This window comes from Megascapheus bottae, chromosome 1 (assembly GCF_031878675.1).
Source record: "Megascapheus bottae isolate mThoBot1 chromosome 1, mThoBot2.hap1, whole genome shotgun sequence".
In the NCBI taxonomy this organism is placed as follows: Eukaryota; Metazoa; Chordata; class Mammalia; order Rodentia; family Geomyidae; genus Megascapheus; species Megascapheus bottae.
The window spans coordinates 23,929,181-23,945,642 of record NC_143509.1 but is presented as its reverse complement, the minus strand read 5'-3'; the positions used below and the strand labels follow the sequence as shown (position 1 = coordinate 23,945,642).

Here is a 16,462-nt window from a genome sequence, read left to right as displayed (position 1 = left end):
GCCAGCCCAGGCAGAAAAGTCCATGAGACTCTGATCTCCAATAAACTACCAAAAAAGAAAAAGCCAGAAGTGGAGCTATGGCTTAAGTTATAGAACACTAGCCTTGGACAAAAAAAAAAAACTTCAAGGACAGTGCCCAGACCCTGAATTCAAGTCCCAGGACCAGCAAAAAAAGAAAAAACAAACTCTCTGAACTTCTGAGTTATTTCTCCATGATCACACAATAGTATCATGATACCCCCATGAATAAAATATAACTTTTTAAATGTATTCAAGGCCACACAGAATGATCTTTTTCTGGTTAGTGATCAGATACAATCTAATTAATGGTAGAGATCATTTGTTTCAAATCCATAGATAAAACCTTTGTATTCAACAAAAGAGTCAAGGCTGGTTTTGCAGAGTTTGTTATTTTATTGCACAGATTTCACTTAAAGAACAAAATGCACCATCCATGTTCGGAGAATTGGGTGGGGAGGGGTGTCTCAGAAACTGATACATCATCAGTGTTTACACCCGTACAAGCCAAATTCAATAGTACAGCTTATGTTACACACAGCACTTCAACATGGCTAATAGAATGAAAAGCAAGACAGGGGATGGGAGAAAAAGCTTTAAAATGTGTTAATTTGAAGCATATGCAAAAGTAAGATTAAAACAATAAAGATGTCATCATACAAACCTGGGAAATCAAAAAACAGTGCATGGTAGAATGTCAGCTCAAGTTCTACTCACTTGTGTGGTTATGTGTTGCACAGTTAAAAGTCTGCTTGGTTCATTTCCTTCATATTGATGAATTGAGAATTTCAGGAAGACCATGGTTATGGTTTTTGTTTTTTTAAGTGATCTATCTTGAAAAAGTATGTACAGATAAATGTAAGATCACAAACTAAAAAAGAGCTCGGCTCCTTGCCTTAGTGACAGAGAAGTTTTCCCAAGCACAGAAAGTTCCCCACCTCCCTTCCCTCCCCTGCCATTCCTCTCCTCTCTCCTCTCCCCTTTTCTATCTCTTAGGAGTGAAGGACCTTGGATACCCAGAAGAAAACAGGGAGGCGTCTTAGGAGGCTGCCATTGTCACTTGTAACTGTCTGAAAGGTGTCTTTTCTTTCTCGCCTCATCCATACCCCATTCAGCAAACGTTTGTAAGATATTTAAACTTTATAGAGAAACAAAAGAGTTGTGGTTTTTTTTTTAATAAACAACAAAGGAAAGTCCAAGAAGTGGGGGGGTGGAGAATAAGAGGAGCAAGGCCATGAGAAAATAAGAACGTGATCTATGCTAGAAATTTCTTTCAGGCAACCAAAAAGAGGGTGGGGCGGAGAGAGGTGAAGACTACGAAAATGCCAGACAGGCTGCTCTCCAGATCCGAGGCTGGGGTGCCTGGCAAAGGGGTGGGCGCCCCGCCTCCCCCCGCCCTGCAGCAAGCAAACGCAAGGCCCTGCGCCCCAAATCTACAGCACCTGGGTGGCGCCCGCAGCGCTCTCACACGTGGGCGCTCTTGGCGTGAGTTGGGGAGCTGGAGCCGGAAGCATAGTAGAAACGGTTTTCACCGAAAGACTGGGCATCTCCCGAGCAGCAGACGATCACGCAGCCCCCGACCAGGCACAGCACGGCGCCGATCCAGCCCGCATACAGGGAGTAGCCAAAGCTCACGATGGTGGTCTCACGGTGGGCGCACACGGGGAACCAGATGGTGGCCACAATGGCACAGAGAGCTGGGGAGACATGGGGAGACACTCCTGTCCACGGGCGTGTTTCTCCACGCCCAGGGCATTCACCCCCTCAAGGGCACTGGCCCTCGGGCACACACTTGCCAACTCCCCCCCCCCAAACTCTATCCAAAGAGCTCTCTGCCCTTCTCCAGTGCAACCCGGAATTTGCATCTATAGAATAAATTGACTGAAACCTCGTGTCAAGCCTGGCACAGGTGGTTCACACCTGTAACCCTAGCTACTCAGTAGGCTGAGATATGAAGATCGAGGTTCAAAGCTAGCCCAAAGAGTCTGGAGACTCTTACCTTCAATAACCAGTAAAAAGCTGAACGGGAGGTGGTAGAATGTTTGAAGGGGAAAAGCCAAAGGAGAACTCAAGGCCCTGTGTTCAAGCACCATTCCCAACACAAACAAAAATGAAAAAAGAGGGGCGGGGTGGGGGGTTTAAACGACAAGGTCTCTTTTTTTCTTTTTTTTTTTTTTGCCAGTCCTGGGCTTGGGCTCAGGGCCTGAGCTTTGTCCTTGGGTTTTCTCAAGGCTAGAGCTCTACCACTTGAGTCACAGCAGCACTTCCGGCGTTTTTTCTATGTATGTGGTACCCAGGAATCGAGCATGCTAGGCAAACTCCCAGCCCTCATTTTTTTTAAACAAGTGACAGAGAGGAGGGAATTCCCCAATGCAAACCTAGAAATCATCATTTAGGTTTAAAAATTGTCTTTATATATTCAGATACCATTCCATCTTCCCACTTACCTAATCATATTAATAATTTTCTCTTTGCATATGCATTTCCCATGTCCCAGGCTCTGGGTTCTGTGAAGGTAAGGGTCCTTTCTGAAAACTCAGTGTCTCACGCATACCAGGCACATAGTACATGCTTGGTGTACACTAGCTGAATGACTAGATGACCTAAGCTAGTCGGAGATGGGAAGTAAGATGATGCCCACTTCAGTCTCTAATTGATTTAATTTTGTCAGCTCACATGACAAACACCTGGAGAAACTGCTGTCATTTTCCTTGCTGTAGCAAATATTGTTTGCCATAATTGGAGAACCAGCTAAGTATCTGAGTTTATGTTCTGCTGTTCACAACCACAGAATCCCCACAAATGAAAAGCTCTGTGAGTAAAAGAATTCATCTATTCAAGAATTTCACAATGATATTTTTCATAATGGGCCACAATGGTAGAACTTAAGATCTTTCACCAATTTTGGGGTTCCAATTTTATAGATTAAGATAAGAAGCTAGATACTGGATGGCTCCCACCTATAAACCTAACTACTCAGGAGGCTGAAATCTAAATCACAGCTAGAAGCCAGCCCAGACAGAAAAACTGAGAAACCTATCTCCAATTAAACAGGAAAAAGCCAACTGTGTACTAGAGGCTATTGTCTGTAGTTGTAGCTACGCAGGTCAGCCCAGTAAGAAAGTCTTACCTCTAATAAACTACTCCAAAAAGAAAAAAAACCCAAAAGCAAGAAGGGGAGTTGTATCTCAAGTGGCAGTGCCCTTGTCACTTCCAGCTCAGCGAGATGTTTTTTCTAATTTTTACTCAAACTAATATTCTAACCTATACTTTATGTCTGCTGAAGAAATAATACATTTTTTTCTTTAACACAAGCTCTCGAATATGACAGCCGTGCATTTGTTCTTAAACTGATGCAGGTTTTGAAACACCTTAAGCTATCTCACTGAGTTTTTTTTATTAAAAACAGACTTAAGATCACTCCCCATGCTGAGTGTAAATAGATGTGATTCCAATCCTAAAAATATTTGGGTCCCAGGCCCAGCAGGCAAGGGCTGGATATACCCAGCCCTTGGGAGTCTGAGGCAGGGGGATTGTGACATTGTCACACACACACACACACACACACATGCCCGCACATGTGCACACACCAAGAGTATGGAATCCAGGTAGAAATGGTCAGCAAGAAAAGAGATTCAAGGAGCTTTAAATTGTCCAGATATAGTTTTCTAGCACCTTAAAATCATCCCATTAATTATGGTCCATACAAAGACTTTGTATTGATTAACTAAGAGGCTAAATTTCCTCTCCCCTCTCTTTGTATTAAATTTTTGAGATAGAGTCTCATTAATTTTTGGCTGGCCTCAAGCGTTCTAGACCTCTCTAAGAAGGTAAAATATTGATAGGGAAGAGGGGAAAACAAGATGAGGGGTGGGGGAGGGGGGAAGGGAAATGGGGACCATGACATGTGAAAGGGTATCATTGTATGGGAATTAAGGCACCATTTATCTGGCAAATATCATGCAACCCTTCTATTAATTACAATAAAAAATATATTTGAAAAATTAGAAAATAAAAAAAGAAGGTAAAATATTTTTATGTCCATGGTTTCCTTTCTCTTAAGAGCTTAAATGCAACACACCCTTCTGTGCCTTTTTATAGGAGATATCATGGAAGGAGACATTTTCTTTCCGAGAAAAGAAGCTGGGTATTTGTGAGTGCCTTCCTCTCCTTCCTCTTTATCACCCACTCCTGTGGCAAGCCTGGGGGGGGGCTTCAAAAACTCACAGACAGGGAACATTCTTTTCATCTCTCTTCCTTTAGCCGTGAATTCTAAATCAGGCACTCCTGAAGCATCTCTTGACCACTGTGTCAATCTTGCAAAGAGACACAGACAACAGCATTTTTCTCCATAAGGATAGGAACAGAAATCCTTTCCTAAAGTGTTTGAGCCAAAGAGAACTCAGAATCCACAACTACCATAGATTTGCATAGCCACACATGGCCCTGCACCCACCTCCAATCCACAAAGTGGGTGTTTGACCTGCTGTGGGGAAGAATGGCCAAACACCAGTTGTTTAGAGAAGGAGAGCAGGGAATGACAAGCAAAATTACATAGAAAAAAGGTTTCATTCCCAAACAACTGATTATATACAGTGCATCCAATCAGTCCCCATAAACAATTAACTGATTTCAAAACTGCTTATGGTTCCAATTAAGTTTTATGTTTTTTTGATTACTTTGCGTTAACTCCTACAACACACATGCAGTCTTTCCACACATCTCACAAAACTTTCAGCTTTGGTTTAGATTTTATAGAGTAAAACCAAAATGCTGCTCCATTTATTTAATTCTTCCCCACTTCCTAAGCAAATTAATAAAATATGACTACCTTCAGGTAAGAAAAGAATCAGGCTTAGGAGTCCCAAAGTAATCAACAGTTGGTTTTACATGTTTCAGAGGTTTTGCTAGATTTTATTGTAATATAACTCCTTAGAAAAGGGGAAAACCAAGCACAGGCAGCTCATAGCTATAATATTAGCTACCTACAGAGTGGCTGCAACTTCAGGATTGAGGTTCAAAGCCAGCCCAGGAAAGAAAGCCCCTAAGAGACTTATCTCCAATGAACCACAATAAAGCTGGAAATAGAGCTTTGATTCAAGTAGTAGACTACTAGCCTTGAACAAAAATGAGTTCCAGGCAGCACCCAGGAACCTGAACAGAGAGAAGGGAAAGGGGGGGAAGGGAAGGGGAGGAAAGGAGGAGACCCAGGAAAAATGTTTGACAAGTCTGGGGAGGGAGAATAATGAGATGGGTCTGATGAAGTTACATTGTATGATTATATGGAAATTGGACATGTCAAAATAAAACCTTCTTGTAATGTTAATAAAAATGTAAAGAAAAAACATTTAAGCCTATGTATATGAAGCAAGGCAGGACATTGTATTAGAAACATCTACTGTTTGGGGCCGGGAGTGTAGCCTAGTGGTAGAGTGCTCATCTAGCATGCATGAAGCCCTGGGTTCGATTCCTTGGTACCACATACACAGAAAAAGCCAGAAGTGGTGCTGTGCAAGAGACAGTGCTAGCCTGGAACAAAAAGGGTCCAAGGACAGTGCCCAGGCCCTAAGTTCAGGCCCTAGGACTGGCAAAAAGAAGAAAAAAAAATCCACTGTTTTACCGTTTTGATTCCATGAATGAGAAAAATGAGAGGGATGTATGATTAAAAGAATAGATGGATAAATGGATGGATGGATGGGTGGGAAGATGGATGGATGGATACATGTGAATAAACAAGAGGTAGTCTTCTTTCAGTTGTACTTTCCCCTTTCCACACAGCCAAACTAACTCGCAAAATCAAAACACCTTAATGTAACTTTAACACAATTAGAGCCACTGGCTCATGATTTACCTCATTAAAAACTTCCTTCTTAATGCATGCAAACAAAATAAATGAGCAGCAGCAGGCCCTTTATTTCCTAGTGGATAAATGAACTCTGAGTGGAATTCCTGTGGCTCTCAGAAATGAACCACATCAAAACCACCAAGAGAGGACAGGCCACCACCCAACATGAAAGGGAAGCAGGGGCGACTGGAAACAGTGCCCTGTAGTTGAACTCCAGATGAAAATTGTTTAAAAACTTTACAAAAGGAGAATTCACTCCACTTTAGCACTGCCTTAAAGGGACAAATGGATATGTGTTGACCAGCAATGAATGCAAATCAAATCATTGCTTTACCAAACAATGTAAAATAATAATAAAATGAGTACTAATTTTTGTCATTCTTAATGAAAGGCCAGTGAAACAGAGGTATGTTTGTAGACAAAAGAAAAAAATTAAAATTTGGAATAGTTCTGTTATCTAGGAACTATAAAGAAAGAGTTTTCCTAAGCCGGGCACCAGTGGCTCACATCTGTAATCCTAACTTAGACTCATGAGGCTGACATATGAGGATTATGGTTCAAATCCAGCCCAGGCATCAGTCCATGAGACGCTTATCTTCTGTTAACCACTAGAAAACTGATGGTGCTTTGGCTCAAGTGGTAGAGCACTGGCCTTGAGCTGAAGAGCTCAGGGACAACATCCAGGCCCAAAGTTCAAGCCCTTAAAAAAAAAAGAAAGAAAGAAAGAAAGAGAGAGAGAAGAAAGAAGGAAAGAAAGAAAAGAAGGAAGGAAAAAGAAAAAAGAAAGAAAGGAAGGAAGAAAGAAAGAAAGAAAGAAAGGAAGGAAGGAAGGAAGGAAGGAAGGGAAATTTTTCCTTTAAAAAAATCATGATTACCTATAAAGTCAAGAACACTGAAGAAATATAAAGGAAATTTTCATGCTTTCTCATTTTATGTCATCAGAATTCATTTTTCAATTAAGCCTCTAAAAACAAGATAGGAATTTTACCACTCAGACTTTTCAGATTCCTTCTTTTTGCAAAGTTAATCTGTTGCTTTCTTCTTCTTTGAATCCAGAAAAATTTTAGTTTCTCTTTTTCACATTTGTCATTCTCTAAAATGCTAACATAAGAACACATGGCTAAGCCAGGCGCCAATACCTCACACCTTTAATCTAGCTACTCAGGAAGCTGAGATCTGAGGATAGCAATTCAAAGCCAGCCCGAGCACGAAAGTCCATGACACTCTTATTTCCAATTAAGCACCAGAAGTGGCACTATGGCTTAAGTGGTAGAGCACTAGCCTTGAGCTGAAGAGCTCAGGGGCAGCACTCAGGCCCTGAGTTTAAGCCCCATAACCAACAAAAAAACAAATAAAAAAAGAACATACAGCTGTCAGAGGTGGTACTGCACTTACACAAGGGAATACTGGGGTGACCTATTATTTACAGTCATCATCGCACTAGTGGAACATTTGAATCTCTCTTTTTCCTGGCCTACTTTCAATATTTTCCCATTATTTTCTATCTATGTGTCATTATCTTTTTTCCTAGCCTCTCTCTGTCTATCTCTCTGTGTCTCTTGTGTTTCTCCCTGTGTGTGTGTGTCTGTATGTGCACATGCGCATACTCATGTGCACGTGTGTGCCGGTCCTACGTCTTGAGCTCACTCTCTGGCTTGGCTCTTCCACTCAGATCTCAGCCTTTTGAGTAGTTAGGATTACAGGCATGCATGAGCCACCAGTACCTAGCACAAATTCTGTATGTCATACCCCAGAATCAGATTTCCTACAGGGAGAAGAGAATTCTGAGATCTTTCATTTAGAGCATTAAGTAGAGTAGTTAAAAAAAAAACCTCCTGGGGCCAGGAGTTTGGCCTAGTGGTTAAAGTGCTTGCCTAGCATGCATGAAGACCCGGGTTCGATTCCTCGGTACCACATACATAGAAAAAAGCCCAGAAGTGGTGCTGAGGCTCAAGTGGTAGAGCTCTAGCCTTGAGAAAGTCCAAGGACAGTGCTCAGGCCCTGAGCTCAAGCCCAGGACTGGCAAAAAAAAAAAAAAAAAAAAAAAACAACCTCCGTCCAAACTCATCCACTCATCTAAATTCATTTTTCTATGGGTAATATGAGATCTGAGGATCGCAGTTCAAAGCTCGCGGGGTGGGGGGGGGGGGCGGGGGAGGCTTATCTTTCTATTCTCCAATTAACTACCCAAAAAGAGCTAGAAGTAGAGCTGTGGCTCAAGTGGTTGATAGCTAGGATTGAGTGAAAAGGCTAAGGAAGAGTGCCTAGGCTCCAAGTTCATGCCACAGAACTGGCAAAAAAAATTTCACAGACAGATATAGATAGACATACATAGATACAGATGTATTATAGATAAAGATAGAGATTTGTCATCATAATCCAGCCCCAACAAATCACATTGCTCTCACCAACCATGTAAACACTTCCCAAATAACTATTCCACACACAATACATTTTGCCATATCTTAATGTAGAATGAGTGAGGATATGAATGATGTTGATGATGATGATTATGATGATGATGATGATGATGATGATGAAAGAGTTCCACTTAGAAGCAATTCCTTCCTTTCCATTCCCCCCTTGTTCCATAAGAACCATCTAAATAAAGTCCCTTCTAACTGGCTGACAGATAAGAATTGCTCACTCTGGAAGTAATGCACCTACTATTTGGCGAATATAACTGTAACCCCACTATACATTACAATTTTTTAAAAAAAGAATTGCTCACTCTGAGTGAGACACAGGCCTTACAGTGGCTTTTCATGATGAAAACAAGCAAATGTTTCCAACTATTGAGTCCCACATTCTGGTCTCTACAGAACAACCCAAGAAAATCTTTCCATCAGGCCAGGACCCGAGCTAATGCTTTCAGAAACAGGTTCTTTTCTCTCTCACCAGTTCTGTGTGTGGAGAAGGCCCAGCAGAACTTAGATGTGATTGGGAGAATCCCCAGATGCCCTCTGGGCCAATGCTTTATCTTCTAGAAGCCAACAATAACAACAACAGCAATAATAATGGGAGCAAACACTGCCAATGTGCTAACTAAATAATTTCCACTTAGCATTTCCCTGAGAAGGAGCCATTTTGAGACATGAAGTAAGTGTCCTGACGAACACTGCTAAAAAGCAGTACATTCTTGAGTGAGTACAGTTAGGTCTGACTCCTAGAACAAGACAGGCAGGCAAGGCATGCATAACTCCCACAGGGACTCCTGAGAAGCCACACACAGACCCCATTCCCTTCAGATCTACCCCAGATCTGAGGCGCCCGCTGCTCCTTGAGCTACTCCTCTGGCTTAAGAAGCAGGCCCTCCCGCTCCTGCTGCACAGCAGGAATTCTCACCCATCACACTCCTGAGAAGAGAGAGATGTACAACATACATCTTTTTTTTTTTAAGCTTGCAAAAAACAAAACTAGCTACAGAATTCAGGGTAAAGAGTCACTGGCTTCCACTGTGTTTCCAGCTTCCACATCAAGACTGTGGATGACACAACTAGGGACCTGGTCCAGGGGGAACCCTTCCCCTTGAGTCAGCTGGAACCCCATCAGTGACCCTAGGACCCAGCACAGGTCCAGCACTAGCTTCTCCCAGGAGAGTGACACAAAGGGAGCCTTCACTCTGGCTCCTCCACCCACCACCAAGAGAGAGAAAACAAGACCCTGGGGCTCTGGGGTGGAAAGAGTTAGAAGACATCCACAGGTGCCACACTTGAGACAATAAGCTTTTACATTTCCAGACAAAACAACATCCAGCCCAGAGACCAGCGGTGACCCATGGAGAAATAAGAAATCTAAGAGGCAGAGAAGATGACAAATGGAACTGTGAGCAGCTGGGGAGGGCGGGGAGCAGATCACTCAAGGACACATTCCCCATCCTTTCAATGGACACAGCAAATGGGGACTGAGAGCTACACACCCACTGGCTGGCCCTACTTCATGTAATTCTTCTTTGAGACCAACTCTAAGCAATAAACTATGTCGGGCACCAATAGCTCACACCTGCAATCCTAGTTACTCAGGAGGCCAAGATCCGAATGATCACTATTTGAAGTCAGCTTGGTTATCACCAATGAACTAGCAAAACACTGGAAGTGGAGATGTAACTCAAACGGCAAAGTGCAAGCCTTGTACAAAAGAGCTAAGGGACAGTACCCAGGCCCTGAATTTGACCCTTAAGTCAGTTAGGAAATTTCAAACCACTGAGAACCTCCCATCTGGTCCCCAAATAACACTAGCTATTCAACCTGACAATTTGGTTGTTTTTAGGGATTTAAAAAAAATTGTCTGTATATACCTTGCTTTTATCCCTCTGTTTTCCATAAGGAAGACTTGTTTTTATATGTTTGCTCTTCACTGTGAATCCTTCACAATGCTCAAGTGAAAAGCCAGAATTTCTAAAGATAAACACCTATGATGACAGATTCATCCTTTGGCTCTGCTTCTGCCCTCTGCAGAACCTTCACAGCAAAGGTGCAGAACCCAAAGGGATTCTATTGCATCCCACAACGCAGTCCACCACACTGACCTATGGGAAAGGGAGAGGTGACTACAAGAAATCACTATGAAAGGGGGTATATGCAAGTCAGACAACGCTGGAGGCTGGTGTGGGTTCTGATGTTCTGTGTGGCACACACACATATGTGTGTATGCACACATATGTGCGTGCGTGTGTGTGTGTGTGTCCACACACAGGCACACAAGCCTGTACCAGGGCTTGAACTCAGGACCTCTCACAAGTCCTCACTGGCTTGTTTGTTCTACTGACTTGAGCCACACTCCCAGTTCAGCATTTTTTTTTTTTTGCAGTTAATTGGAGACAAAGTCCTGTAGATATTTCTACTCCAGTCTGGCTTTGAACCTTGATCCTTCAGGTCTCAGCTTCTTGTGTAGCTAGAATTACAGTTAGGAGTCATGGGTACTTGACCATACATACCCACACACATTTTTTTTAGGCTAGAGTCAGGCTTCTCATGCCTAGGATTCTTATCTACTGTTACACACACACACACACACACACACGCACACACACACACACACACACACACACACACACACACACACACACACACACACACACACTGGAATTCTCTAAGGCTTCATCAGCCCCCACAAACCCTTACCCATTTGCAACTCTGGGAAATGACACCCCACTTATCACATCTCCTCACAGAACTAGTGTCACTAGAAGATGTCTACAAGTGGGAAGTGACATCAGCAAATGGCATTGTCCCCTAGGCCTCATCTGATGGATTCATTAGGGGAAGGGAATTATTGGGCCCAGGAAAAGGTGAATTCATATCTAACCTATACCATTTTTTCCAACTTGATGTACATATGCTCCTGCTATGCTCCTGCTCTTAAAATCCACATCCTCCTTAAAATATAAGGATCTGGAACATGCTAGAAGAATTAGTGTCTAAGGGAGAGAGGGAGGAGAAAAATGAAATCCCCAGAGAGAAGAGCCAGAACCAGAAGGACCCTTCCCAGATTGTTAAATCAGTCCTCTGTGTGCGGGTCCAAGCAGCCCTCCATCCCAACTCTCTCTCCCTCCAGTCCAAGGCCTCACCACCTTCTCTTCAGTTCTCAAGACTTCTGGCTGGTTTCCTCCTGTCTCCTGTGCGTGCGTGTGTGTGTGTGTGTGTGTGTGTGTGTGTGTGTGTGTGTACACATCAGTCTCAATACTTGAACTCAGAGCCTGGACACTTACTTCTGAGGGTTTTTGCTCAAGGATAGTGCTCTATCACTTGAGCCACGGCTCAACCTCTGGCTGTTGGCTGCTTAAATGGAGAAAAGGATCTCATGCAGATGGCACAGTGGCTCACATTTGTAATCCTAGCTACTCAGGTGGCTGAGATCTAAGGATCAAGCAAGAAAGTCTGTGAGACTCCTATATCCAGTTAATCACAGAAAAGCCACATGTGGCACTTTGCCTCAAGTGGTAGAGCATTAGCCATGAGCAAACACATAGGGAACCCAGAGACAATGCCCAGGCCCAGAGTTCAAGTGTCATGACCAGTTCTGTTGTTGTTGTTGTTGTTGTTTTTAATGTCTCATGGACTTTTTCCCCGGCTTCAAACCATGATGTTTCAGATCTCAGTCTCCTGAAGTTAGGATTACATCCCTAAGGCACAAGGCCTTGAAATCTTTTAACTTTCCACCGTCAGTGCCTCTCATAGACATTTCTTATCCCTCTAGTTGAACTTCCGGTGACTAGAAAGGGGTTACTGGTTAGGGGGAGTCTGTCAGGAGGTGGAAGGATTGCATCTCTTGACTTCCTTTCACATTCCTCTTGAACTCGATGAAACAGCAACTGCAAGGTCTGAGAAACATGGGGTTCACTCAGTGTTGGGGTGCCAGGAAGTCAGGCAGGAAGCTTACCCAGCAGAATGAGCAGAACACCAGCCAGCTGAGCCCGCCTGTACTTGGCCACGCCAGGCTCATGACCCATTCGGATGCAGGGGAGGACTGTCAACAGTAGCAAAATGGCCGGCAAACCCAGAACAGAGGCAGCAATCATTAGAGCTCGGCAAGCTTGCACATAACCTGGGAGTAGAGAGCAGAGAGGACCCATCAGATCAGCCTGATTCCCAAGTCCTGCACACAGGAATTCAGCCCCACACTGCTTCTCTTCCCATTCCTAGCTTTAGAATGGGCTAAGTTGTCCAAGACGGCTACGCACTTGTAATTTTTTTTTTACTTTTTTATTGAAGAATTTATTAACCTTGATTTTTACAACATATTTCAAATGTCATGTTTAACAAACAAGTATTCAAGAAGGGAATCTCTATCTACAATCACTGGCACTTAAGTTTTAGAACATAATTAAAATTAAGCTGAGCGAGGGTGGGGGTGCAGGGGAGGGAAATGGGGACCAAGACATGAGAAAGGGTATCAATGTATGTGAAGTAATGCACCTTCCATCTGGCGAATGTAATGTAACCCTTCTATTAATTACAATAAAAATTATATGAAAAAAAGAAAAAAATTAAGCTGAGGGTTTGTATGTCATAGATAGATATTAATTATGTAATAAAACATTATGTCTATAGAGTATATAGCCCATCACACTTGTAACTTTTTTTTTTCCAGTCCTGGGCTTGAGCTCAGGGCCTGAGCACTGTCCTTGGACTTTCTCAAGGCTAGCGCTTTACCACTTGAGCCTCAGCACCACTTCCGGCTTTTTGCTATGTATGTGGGGTACCGAGGAATCGAACCCAGGTCTTCGTGCATGCTAGGCAAGCACTCTACCAGTAGGCCAAACGCCCGGCCCCACACTTGTAACTTTTGAAACAACTCAAGAGAAAAAGAGGAAAGGGCCAGGGCCGCCCATGGCTGGTGCCCAATAATCCTAGCTACTCAGGAGGCTGAGATGAGGGTCTCAGTCCAACACCAGTGTGGGCTGGCAAAATGCCAGAAGTGGAACTCTGGCTCAAGTGGTAGAGCACCAGCTTTGTGTAGCAAATCTAAGTGAGGACAGCGCCCAGGCCTCGAGTTCAAGCACCAGTATTGGCACAAGAAAGGAGGAAAGAAACAGACACAGAAACAGACACAGAGAGAAATCATGATACCTCTATCTATGTAAACAAAACCTGACAAGGCCCTCTGAGAAAATGACAGACTTAAACGTATTGCTTCATTTTTAAATGTATTGATTCTCCTTATAACTCATCTCATCATCTTAAAGAAAGGTTGTCTTCATCATTTTCTCTTGTTTGTTTAGATAGAGTTAGAGCTAGGTGGAAATGAGACAGACAGGGTTAGTGAAAAAGTCATGAAGCTGGCCCAGTTCTGGTACATGCCAGGAATTTCATACCAAAAGCAGCCAATCTGCGTCATGCACCACATCTCAACTTTAACTGTCTCTTAAGGTGGGCGGTGTCTTTCAACCACTGCCTCTCTGGCCCTCATTGTTAAAGCGGCTCAATCAAGTACCTACGGACTTGGCGGCCTCCAGGGAGGAGCCCCAGGACCCGAGGCCCCACCCCTCCCTGCAGTTTGGAGGCTGGCCAGGGCCCACACAAAGGAGCCAGTGGCAGTAGCCACCCAGGGTCTGAAATTCATGGCACAGCCTGTCCAAATGCTACAGTGCCAAGGCTGCTCTGGAAGCCAAGAGATGGACTGTCCCTGCCCCCACCCAAAGCGCAAGGGAGGGGAAAGAACTAGAGGTCAGAGATACTCCCTAAAATGTGCTCCTCCTGCAGGATAGACTGTTCTCTGAAAGCAAACCACTCTCAGTATACCTCATATCACAAAATAAGGAGGCACAAAATACATTTATACTACAGTCAAAGGGTGTGTGTGTGTGTGTGTGTGTGCGTGAGCGCGCGTGCGCGTTGTGGCTTAAACCCAGGGCACCCAGGGCCTGGGTGCTTGGCTTTTGTTTGTTTTCTTTTAAAGAAAACTTGATGGAGCTTTATTAATTAAGACAAGCAGACAAAAAGCAGAAGATAAGCGAGCAGGGCACACTCTAGCATGCAGATTCTTTCAAAGAGCAGGGGGAGGTAAAGAGACCTTCCTTAGGTTTTTCTATTTGTTTAACTCAAGGCTAGCACTCTACCACTTGAATAATACTGCTACTTCCAGCTGTTTGGAGGTTAACTGGAGATAAGAATCTCACGGACTTTTCTGCTCTGGTTGGCTTTTTTTTTCTTTCCTTTTTTTTTTTTGCCAGTCCTGGGGCTTGAACTCGGGGCCTGAACACTGTCCTTGGACTTTTCTCAACATTAGAGCTCTACCACTTGAGCCACAGCAACCACTTTCAGCTTTTTTCTATGTATGTGGTACCGAGGAATCGAACCCGGTTCTTCATGCATGCTAGGCAAGCACTTTAACCACTAGGCCAAACTCCTGGCCCGGTTTGGTTTTAATTTTTAAGAGCTCGTTGAGGTTAACACGTAGTCCCAAATAATCTGCTTTTAGAGTGTTCGGTTCTGGGTCCAAGCCAGGTTTACCCAAACCAGAATTCTGAAGTTGACCCCAGACCTGGTGTCCCCATCGCTGTGTCAGGTTAGAAGTGGAGAAGAGGGCGCAGAGGGGACCTGCCCTCCTCCGGGGCGGGCCCAGAAAGGATGTGGAGCTTCAGGAGAACGTAACCCATGAACCACGGGTTAACAACAGGTGAACGGGAGCCGTTTTGGCCTAGTGGTAGCGTGCTTGCCTAGCATGCACGAAGACCCGGGTTCGATTTCTTGGTACCACATACATAGAAAAAAGCCGGAAGTGGTGCTGAGGCTCAAGTGGTAGAGCTCTAGCCTTGAGAAAGTCCAAGGACAGTGCTCAGGCCCTGAGCTCAAGCCCAGGACTGGAAAAAAAAAAAAAAAAAAGCCAGTGGGACGGCAGCAAGAGGCAGAGGAAGTGTGGGGATCTGTCAGGTCTGGGAAGCGTGGGACCTGGGCAGCTCGTGTGGCACCGGCTCTCCGTGGACGGGACTCCCCGCCCTCCACGGCGAGGATCCGGCAGGATCCCGGCAGCCCAGAGCCTCCGGGGGGCCCAGCCTCTCCATGCGCCTACCCGGTTTGCGGCTCGACCTCGGGACGGGAAGGAACGGAGAGCGCCCGGCCGGGGGCGTCGTCGGGGAGGCGCGGTCGGTGCGCTCCTCCCGGCCCGCGCGGCCCCGGTCCGCGGGCAGAGCGGAAGTGGTCGGGGCGGTGTGCGGGGAGGCTGCCGGGTGGCGGGGGCGACGGGGCTCCCCCCCCCAGGAAGGACCCCCTGCCCCTGGCTTAGCCCAAAGCCAGCGTTACCACCCCAAGGCCAGGTGCCCGCGCCCGGGCGCAAACGGGGTGTCGTCTGGTGGGGGGGGGGCTGTGACGATGCGGGGCTCGGGGTGGGGTTAGCCGCGAGTGCCAAGGTCCCCGATGTTTCTAGAAGGTCCTCCACGGCCCCCTCCCACCACCCCTCCTCAAGGCGGGAGGCTCGGCAGCCCCCCGCGGGGTGGGGAGGACGGGGAGCGGCCTTACCCGGCAGGATGAGGATGTCCACCAGGGGCTTGCAGTGGTACAGGCCCGTGGCCATCACGCAGTCGGCCCACAGCCCCTTGGAGCCCAGCTCGTCCAGCTTGCGGCAGGTGGGGATGGTGTAGCCGCAGGTCACCACCCAGTCGTTGGTGGACGTGGTGACGATGATGCCGATCCAGCCCACGAAGCTGGTGACGAAGCCCACCACCTGCAGGCACGTGGCCACCATGGCGGCGGCGGCCACGACGTGCCCCGCGCGCCTGGACCCCGGCTGGCTGCGCCCCGGCCCCGGGCTGGACGGCACCGGCCGCGGTGCGCTCTCGACCGGGCGGGCGGAAGGGCGGGCGGGCGGGCGGAAGGGCGAGCGGGAGGGCGACCTTGGGGGCGGCCTGGGCCCGGCTCCGACGGCGCGGGCGGGCGGGCGGCGGGGACAGCGGCGACCGCGGCGACGGCGGGGACGGCGGGACGGCGACCGAGTGGCTGCGCCCCCGCCCCCTCTTTAAAACCCCGCGGCCCCGGACGGCGAGCGCCAATCGGAGACGGCGGCGGGTGGGGACGGCCAATCGGGACGGGTGTGGAAGGGCCGCCCCGCCCCGCCCGGGGGGGGGGAGACGCCCGAGGAGCCCCAGTCCCCGGGAGTGGG

The 16,462-nt window shown here is 46.3% G+C and overlaps 1 protein-coding gene across 1 annotated transcript; it reads right to left on the bottom strand.

The window, feature by feature from the left end:
- Positions 1–394: 394 nt before the first annotated feature.
- On the bottom strand, positions 395–16,168 carry Cldn11 (claudin 11). The gene is made up of 3 exons (XM_090338708.1): positions 15,823–16,168; positions 12,245–12,409; positions 395–1,715 (listed from the first exon to the last, which is right to left on the bottom strand). Exons 1-3 carry the CDS (start codon positions 16,046–16,048, stop codon positions 1,483–1,485), a joined length of 624 nt encoding a protein of 207 aa, XP_090194834.1. The 5' UTR covers positions 16,049–16,168; the 3' UTR covers positions 395–1,482.
- Positions 16,169–16,462: the final 294 nt, after the last annotated feature.

What these genes read in the sequence shown, in the direction of transcription:
- Cldn11 (XM_090338708.1), bottom strand. Translation starts at nt 16,048, where the DNA reads ATGGTGGCCACGTGCCTGCAGGTGGTGGGCTTCGTCACCAGCTTCGTG. An exon ending in GGACATCCTCATCCTGCCGG is followed by an intron (nt 12,410 to 15,822) that starts GTAAGGCCGCTC and finishes CTCTACTCCCAG; the next exon opens with GTTATGTGCAAGCTTGCCGA. An exon ending in TGTTCTGCTCATTCTGCTGG is followed by an intron (nt 1,716 to 12,244) that starts GTAAGCTTCCTG and finishes ATGTCTCCCCAG; the next exon opens with CTCTCTGTGCCATTGTGGCC.